At 38.1% G+C, this 9,055-nt stretch overlaps 1 protein-coding gene across 1 annotated transcript; it reads left to right on the forward strand.

Moving 5' to 3' along the window:
• Positions 1 to 1,094: 1,094 nt before the first annotated feature.
• LOC133853773 (uncharacterized) lies at positions 1,095 to 8,551 on the forward strand. Its single transcript, XM_062289800.1, has 8 exons — positions 1,095 to 1,277; positions 1,359 to 1,505; positions 1,643 to 1,740; positions 2,948 to 3,020; positions 3,110 to 3,170; positions 3,261 to 3,346; positions 3,436 to 3,525; positions 8,276 to 8,551. Exons 1-8 carry the CDS (start codon positions 1,176 to 1,178, stop codon positions 8,336 to 8,338), a joined length of 720 nt encoding a protein of 239 aa, XP_062145784.1. The 5' UTR covers positions 1,095 to 1,175; the 3' UTR covers positions 8,339 to 8,551.
• The last annotated feature ends 504 nt before the right edge of the window (positions 8,552 to 9,055 follow it).

Raw genomic sequence — 9,055 nt, forward strand, 5'->3', positions numbered from 1 at the left:
GGTATTTAACCCGAACCCTAAAATTAGGATGTTGTAAATTGAGTTATAATTAGCGGTAGGGGTGAAAACCTTGTTACATTTATTACTTATTGGTTAAAACCGGTAACCAGCTATGGTAACCGGGTAGCCGATTAACCAATTTTGTTACCGGTTGGTACCCGGTTATTCGGACTGGTAACTAATTTTTTTTAAAATTAGGTTTTTTGGGTTTAATTTAAGTATTGAGCTTACTTTTTGTGCTTAATTTAGACTTTTTTAGCCCTTTAAAAAAATATTTCAACATTTTTGGCCCAATATGTTGGCTTAGGTTAGAATGGAAATAAAGTGTAAAACCCTAAATTTATTATTTTAGTTTTTTAAATAAATAAATACATTTATATATATATATATATACCCGGTTACCAGTTATACCGGTTTCAATATTTTCTAAAATCGATAACTGCTCCAACAAGATCGATTATCGGTTATTTTTAACTGTGTACCAAACTGGTTGACTAGTTATCTGGTTATCGGCTGGATATAACCGGCCAACTTTACACCCCTAATTAGAGAGCAAATAGAGTGCCCTTTAAATAATAATAAGAAAAGAGAAATGATCCCTACACTCATTTCTCACAACAGCCCTACAACAAGCTGACGTGGCTGGTAATATTTTATTATTTTTTTACAAAAAGAAAAGAAAAGAAAACAAAAAAAATAATAAAATATTACCAGCCACGTCAGCTTGTTGTGGAGCTGTTGTGAGAAATGAGTGTATAGATCATTTCTCATAAGAAAAAACGTTGGAAATAACACTGTGTTTTACCTATTAATATACACACTTTGTGCACAACTCATTTGTAATATTATTATGAGAAATGATCCTTACACTCATTTTTCACAACAGCCCCACAACAAGCTGATGTAGCTGGTAATATTTTATTATTTTTTTACAAAAAAAATGAAAACAAAACAAAAAAATAATAAAATATTACCAGCCACGTCAGCTTGTTGTGGGGCTGTTGTGATAAATGAGTGTATGGATCATTTCTCTATTATTATTAATTTGATTAAAAAAAAAAAAAACGCAGAGAGTAGCTAGCACTACTCTTTACCTATCGCACCATCCAAAATTCAAACGGATAATACAAACCCCAGAAGTCGAGAGAGAACCTCCGTCTCTCAAAGGGCCATCAATGTCCGCTCTCAGCATCGGTATAGCCACTACCGCCATAACCGTCCGTACAAATCTCACACCTCCGAACTCTTCCCGGCTCAGAGTTTCCTGCATTGGATGGGTACTTCTCACTCTTTTTTCCATACCATTCATCTATCAGTTTCTGGTAGCTTAGTGAATTTGAACTTTGTATCGAAGGAAGGACCCAGAAGGCTTACTCGGTCCGCCGCAGACCGGCCACATCGCGAAGCGTGAGTTCAAGAGGCGGCTTGAGAGAGACTCTGAAGCTCGGGAAGCCTTCGAAAGCCAAGTTCGCGAAGAAAAGGAGCGCCGCCGTGCGCTTCGACAGGTAATTTGATTAAACGGGTTTTGGATTTGGAGGAACTGGGTCTTGTAAAATGCGTAAACATTGTGTGTGTGTGTGTGTCTGTGTGTGTTTTTTTTTTCTTCTAGTTTTTATATGGTCGTTCTTGTTGTTTGTTCTAGTCTCGGGTTGTTCCAGATACTCCGGTGGAGCTGATCGAGTACTTTCTGGACACCGAAGCTCAAGAGATTGAGATTGAGATCGCGAGGTTGAGGCCGCGGTTAGTGCTTTTACATTGTTATATGTTGATTGCGTGAATGTTGAAGTTGCCTACCAGTTGTTTGAGGTTTTGATTCCTCCAATATGGGAAATGCATTTTGGTGTGCATGTACTAACGAAATTGAGGGCGTACTTTGTTTTATAAATCATGTTAATGTGGGGTACTTTGATTCTCCAATTGTGTGATTAATTGTGCGTACTTTGTTTTATGAACTATATCTGTGCGTACATTGTTGTATAAATCATATAAATATGGTTTTCTGAGCTAGCAACTTTGGTAGACTTATAGACTTTTTCGCAGCTTGTTTGCATAACATTTAAACATAATAAGTCGTTGCTGGTTATGCAAACCCTCCAATAATTTTTTGGGTGGCACAATGCATTTGACCTAGAAAGTACTGATTCTAATTGAATACAACGTGTACAAACTATACAAGTGGAGTGGAGTATGCTCCCTTCAGCTGAGCTCAAGCTCTTATACACAAACAACTTGATAGCACCTGCAAAAAATCAAATATTTTCTCTTTTGAAGCAAAAGCTTCCTTTTAATAAATCTCGATCTTGCCTGCAATGTAAATGCTTTTCCACCTTTTTTTCCTTCATTTTTTTCTTTTTGGGCAAGCTATATGCATTCTGTACAATCATAGATCTTATACGTATATCCTACCACCGAAGATCTTATAAGTACACTCCTACTAACTTGGAGTTCATTAATTTCTGATTGTTTAGCTGAAAGTTCTCTTATTTCCTTCTAAATTATCTGCAACCTGCAAAAATATTGCTAAATTTGATGCTAATATTTCCCTTACTTCCTATCACATTAAAAAAAAAAAAAAAAAAAATTAACACCATGACCATATATACTCGAAGGATCTGAATAAGGTTGGAAAAGGGATAATTTTTTTTTTCTTCTTCTGTATTATAAATGGGGAATTTCTTACAACAAAAAATAGATGGCTGAAAAAATCATACTATCCCTTAGTATTTTATCTATTTTTAAAGTCTTATGCAGTTTTAATATTTTATATTGTAATGAAGGAGCAGAGTGTCAGTAGAGAACCTACAACACTTTTATAAGAAAGTTGTCAATGAGTATATCATCGTTTATTTCATTTCCATCTGCTCCCTTAATTAATATAATCTTTTTTCTTGCCTCAATTCTCTACCTTGCCGTCAACAAATGCTTCTATAACATGTATTATTTGCAGATTGAACCAGGAATTCTTTTCACAGCTACAATTTGAGCTGGGTCAGCTTCGATTTGCTGTTTCAAAAACCCAGGTTCCTATTGTCAAACTATAAATTTGAGTTATATCCTGCAGCGATGATTGGATTGACTAACAACATGCAAATGCTAATATTGTATCTAGAACGTGGAAGATAGATTGATTGAGCTAGAAGCACTGCAGAAGGCCCTGCTGGAAGGAACAGGTATGTTACACTCCAAACTTTGGTGCTGGGTATATGCATCCTTGCATTTTTGTATGAACCCACAATCCTTTGGCCTCATCTTTGTTACAGAAGCATATGATAAAATGCAAGCTGACCTCATAACAGCAAAAGAAAACCTAAACAAAATCTTGACATCAAAGGATCTAAAAGCCACTGTATGTGCTCCTCTTTTCACTCATCAAGCCTCTTAGTTTGATATACTTTATGTCATTTATTGCCCAAATGATTAACTTTTACCATGCAGTTATTGGAGATGGTCGAGCAGAATGAAATAAATAGATCCTTATTGACCCTTCTTGATGAAAACATAGCAAATGCCCACAAGTGTAACCAGGTAATAGTGATCGGGAAACTCTTGTCTATCTAGCTTAAATAGAATTTAGAGTTGTTCTGTAATGTTAAGTTTCTGGTGGAGATCCAAGATCCTTCACAGATGCTCACCTTACTTTGCTATACTAAGAAGTACTGCACCAAATTCATACAATGGGGAAATTTGGTAGCAGATTCAATTGTGAACTTACAGCCACAAGCTTAAAAGGGAGATAATGTATGAGAGAACTTCTCTCATTGAAACACTTTATTGAAATAATGAGATTCAACTATTAGCTCTGTCACGCTACTGCCCATTAATGAACACACAATGCTTGATATGCATGGTACAACCAATCCTATATACAGAAAGTACAACGTGGGATGGTTGCCTATGATACAGAATTTAGAAATAGCAGTTTTCATTGAAAAATGAAACATCTGACGAGTTATGGACATTTGCAATGTTGATTTAGTGTACTGCATCACTAATTCACAATGCAAACAAGTCAGTGTATACTCTTGCGGCTGGCTTTCAATACTTCCTCCAGTATTGATTTCATGTCAAGAAAAACAGGAAAAATGTATTTTGCTATTATTCTACTAATATAGATATTCTGAACACTTCATTCTTGTATTGAGACTTTGTGTTAATTATTTGAATTGATCTCGTGGAGACAAAAATACACAGAGGATAAAAAACATACCTTTTTTTGTTGAAGCACTTAATCTGAGGAGCTATGTTATGTGGATTGGTGTTGCTTGGATTCAAGTGGGGCTTCAGGGGGTATCCTGATCATGTGGGATAAGAGGGTGGTGGAAAGGGTAGATGTGTGCGTGGGGGATTTAATGCTTGCAGTTTCCTTTAGGAATGTTGCAGATCTTTTTGAGTGGGGTTTTGTGGGGGTGTATGGTCCGAACTCTAGTATTGATAGGAGGGGGCTTTGGGATGAGCTGGCAGGGATTCTTAGTTAGTGGAACATGCCTTGGTGTATAGGGGGTGACTTCAATATAATTTGGTTCCCTAGTGAAGGATCTGGAGATGGTAGTGTGTCTGCCATGAGGGATTTTTGTGATTTTATCTCTTATCAGGGTCTTATGGATTTTCCTCTCGCTGGAGGATCTTATACTTGGTTAATCTCTTGTGACCCTCCCGTTTGGTCCAGGATTGATCATTTTCTTGTTTCTCCTGATTGGGAAGCTAGATTTCCTGTGGCCTCCCAAAAGAGGCTTCCCCGCCTTTACTCTGACCATTTTCCTATTCTTTTTGATTGTGCTCACACTTCTGTAAGAAGTAGGCCGTTAAAGTTTGAGAATATGTGGCTTAAGGCGGATGGCTTTGTGGGGTTGGTGAAACAATGGTGGGATTCATACTCTTCACGGTACTCCAAGTTTTGTATTAGCTTGTAAACTAAAGGCTCTCAAAGAAAATTTGAAGACATGGAATGCAGAGGTTTTTGGTAACGTGGAGAGAAACAACATAAAGCTCTTCGAAGAGCTTCAGGCGTTCGATACTATTGAAGGTAGTAGGGCTTTGGTTGATGGGGAACTCCTAAAGAAGTCAGAGATTGTCAGCGAGCTAGAGAGATGCTCTCTTTTGGAGGAGGTTTGCTGGAGGCAAAAGTCCAGGGTGACGTGGTTAAAAGGAGATAAATGTACAAAATTCTTCCATTCCATAGCCAATTCAAACATAAGGTACAACTCTATGGATTCCTTATTGTTGGAGATTCTATTTCTTCTGATCCGGTTGAGATAGGCAAGCACGTGGTTCAGTTCTATCAAGATCTCTTCTCTGAGAAGCACAGTTGGAGGCCTTGGTTAGATGATCTTTCCTTTGATGCTATTCTGGAGTCAGAAGCAAGTTGGTTGGAGAGAGCTTTTGAGGAGGAGGAGGTTAGGAAGGTAGTGTTTGCTATGAATGGTGACAAAGCGCCGGGTCTTGATGGTTTTACTATGGCTTTCTTCCAAGCTTGTTGAGAGGTTTTGCACTTGGACATTATGGAGGTATTTTCTGACTTTCAAGCTGGAGAAGTGTTTGAGAAAGTCTGAATGTTTCTTTTATTGCGCTTATTCCAAAGATTCCTGGTGCTCTCTCTCAAAGATTTTCGGCCCATAAGCCTTGTGGGAGGAATCTACAAGATTATTGCTAAAGTTTTGGCTAACAGATTGAAGACGGTTTTGGAGAAGGTTATTTCCAAGTCCCAGAGTGCATTCATCAAAGGGAGGCAGATTCTTGATCCGATCATTATTGCTAATGAATACCTTGATTGTCAAATTAGATCAGGGGAGCCGGGCATCATTTGCAAAATGGACCTGGAAAAAGCTTATGTTCATGTTAATTGAGATTTTCTCTTGTATATGTTGAGGAGGTGCAGCTTCAAGGGTAAATGGTGTTCGTAGATAGCTCGATGCATTTCTTCTGCGAAGTTTTCGGTGCTAGTCAATGGCTTTCCCAATGGCCTTTTCAGTAGCTCTCGAGGCTTGAGGCAAGGGGACCCTTTGTCTCCTCTTTTGTTTGTATTTGTTATGGAGGCTTTGAGTCGTATGATTATAGCGGCGGTCAATTGGGCTTTAGAGTGGGTAATGCTTGTTTCTCGCATCTTATGTTTGCTGACGACACTTTGATTTTCTGTGATGCTCGTTCCTCCTAGTTGCGGTATTTGTGGAGTCTCTTTCTCTTATTTGAGGCTGTTTCGGGCTTAAAGGTCAACTTGGCCAAATCCAATTTAATTCCAATGGGGAATGTCGTTCAAGTGGGAAGGTTAGGTGACATTTTAGGGTGTGAGGTTGCTTCTTTGCCAGTGAAGTATCTGGGTCTTCATTTGGGGGCTTCCTACAAGTCCACTCTTATTTGGGACGGAGTAATCAAGAAAGTGAAAAATCGGTTGGCTAGTTGGAAAATGTTATACCTTTCCAAGGGTGGGAGGGTTACCTTTATCAAGAGCACTCTCTCCAACATACCTACCTACTACATGTCTTTGTTCTCTATTTCGGTGAGTGTTGCTACACGCATTGAGAAGCTACAACGAGATTTTCTTTGGGGTGAGATGGGCGAAGAATTTAAATATCATTTGGTGAGTTGGGTGAAGGTTTGTACCCCAACTTCAGAAGGGGGCTTGGCATTAGAAATTTGGTGTGTTCAACCGCGCCTTGTTTGGGAAATGGTTATGGCGCTTTGGTATGGAATGAGATGCTTGGTGGAGAGTTGCGGTGGATTCCAAGTATGGTAGTATGTGGGGTAGGTGGTGCTCCCGTGGGATTGTAAGGGCTTTTGGAGTAGGGTTGTGGAAGAACATAAGGAAAGGATGGGAGACCTTTTCCAGATTTATTAGATATGAGGTGGGGGATAGGGGTAGGATTAGATTTTGGCATGATTTGTGGTGCGGAGATACGGTTCTGAAAGAAATTTTTCCTGATCTCTTTGGTATTGCTCGGGTGAAGGATGCATTTGTGGCTGACAATATGGAGATTTTGGGCGGGTCCTTTTAGTGGAACGTGAACTTTGTTAGAAAGGCGCATGATTGGGAAGTAGATGTTTTTGCCTTTATTTTTCGGGTTTTACACTCTACCAGGGTGAATAGAGATCGGGCTAACAACCTTTGATGGGTCTCTTCCAAGAAAGGTGTGTTCAGGGTTAAGTCTTATTTCGGTTCCTTGACATGATCTGGAGGAACTCGGTTCTCTTGGAAGAGTGTGTGGCGGACTCAGGCACCCCTGATGGCAGTTTTCTTCACATGGTCTGCAGCTCTAGGTAAAATCCTTCCTATGTATAATCTCAGAAAGATGCACATAATCATTGTTGACAAATGTTGCCTATGCAAGCGAGATGAGGAATCATTGGACCATATTTTTCTGCATTGTGATGTGGCCTTCGCTCTGTGGAACAACATCTTCTCTCGCTTTGGTATTTCTTGGGTTATGCCTGTTGGTGGAAGACTGGAAGATCAAGGAGCACTACAACATGGAAGTTGGTGCCTATCTGCATTTTGTGGTGTATTTGGAGAGAAAGAAACCTTAGGTGTTTTGAGAACCTAAAGAGCTCCCTAAAGGAGGTGTTAGAGTCGTTTCTCCATACACTGTATCTTTAGTCGATGGCTTTTTTGTACCCTTTATCTATCAGCGTTGCTGATTTTCTTGTTTCTTTTTCCTTTTTTAGTTAGGTATTTCCTGTTGTATACTTCCAGTGTACTCAGAGGCGCCTTACGCTTTCAATAAGACTAAATTACTTATCAAAAGGAGCTATATTATAGTATTTGCACTTTTTTCGGACTCTAGTGTCACATGCATGCAAGGAAAAAAAAAAAAAAAAAAAAATCTTTGTTGCCTACAAAACTAGTATATATATAAGCATGACCGTTCAGCTCCTATTCAAACTAGAGGATAAAATTCACGTAAATAAAAAAGAAGAAGAAATAGTTATTGTCCTCTCCTATTAATATAAAGAGCTTTTTCTTAAATCTTTTATGGGATTCATGGATTTGGGTCAAGGTTCCTTGATATGCAATTGCTCAAGACATCATCTTATCACCCTCTGTAGTAATTGTTGATAATACACAGCATATTTTGGGTAACCCTCTCAACAACTAAGATATCCATTCACTTGATGCACTCTTGGAACTGAATTAACCATAAATATAGGAAGTTCATTTCTAGTCCTCGTGTATTGAACAAGAAATTTCTATGCCAATTTTTCCTAACTGTAACATGTTCATTATCTGCATCAGTGGTGAATTAAAGTCTAAAGATTTACATAAATTTTGGTTCTCTACATGCAGAAACAAGCAGCGGAATTTATGGAAAAGCTTCGTGGGGCGATTCTCAGGTACATGACAGTTTAGTAATCAAGTAACCCTTTCAGTCTTCTAAAGGAGTTGTTGATGACTTTACTTTGAGAGATATCTGCTGCCACTCCCCCTTCACTAAGTTATATTAAAAAGAGTTGTAAGAGTAATGAACTTTTTATCAGGAGATGTTGAGATATACGATAATGTACACACAATGGCATTGTAGATCTTTCCTCTATATGGGCAAAATGATTGAAATTGGAGTAATCAACCACTACAGAAATTAGTAGGACTTAAAACAAAGTAAACGTATTTAAAAATGACATTGCATGTGATAGGATAATTTGAAACCCTACCAATAATTGGATCAATTAAGCTGCTGCGTTGAATATTAGGTGTAGAACAATTTAATAGACAAAGAGCTTATATACGCTTAATGGACAGTGCATTTCAACCCTTTATGAGCACCAATTAAATATAGAATGTGCACTAATCTGGAATGCACTTAAAAGGCGTAAAGTACAAAGCAGTATAATATCTTGAGCAGCACTCTTTTGTCCTTTTCAATTTGTTAAATATATTGAAGAAATATATGAAAGAGAAGGAGAGAAAAGAGAGCGAAAGCGTAAAGAGACGTATTTGCTACATATTTACTATTGAAGTGTATTAAACAATATTACATATGACTTTATTTATAGAGAAATAATAAGTGGTGAGCAAGAAACCTTACATTAAATAAGGTAGAAAATAAACCCTACAAAGGAAAGGAAT

This window comes from Alnus glutinosa, chromosome 13 (assembly GCF_958979055.1).
Source record: "Alnus glutinosa chromosome 13, dhAlnGlut1.1, whole genome shotgun sequence".
NCBI lineage: Eukaryota > Viridiplantae > Streptophyta > Magnoliopsida > Fagales > Betulaceae > Alnus > Alnus glutinosa.

Bases quoted from the DNA above. Each gene is read 5' to 3' on its own strand.
- LOC133853773 (XM_062289800.1), top strand. From the start codon at position 1,176: ATGTCCGCTCTCAGCATCGGTATAGCCACTACCGCCATAACCGTCCGT. The intron at 1,278-1,358 runs GTACTTCTCACT...TATCGAAGGAAG, and splicing joins GAGTTTCCTGCATTGGATGG to GACCCAGAAGGCTTACTCGG. The intron at 3,347-3,435 runs GTATGTGCTCCT...TTTACCATGCAG, and splicing joins CAAAGGATCTAAAAGCCACT to TTATTGGAGATGGTCGAGCA.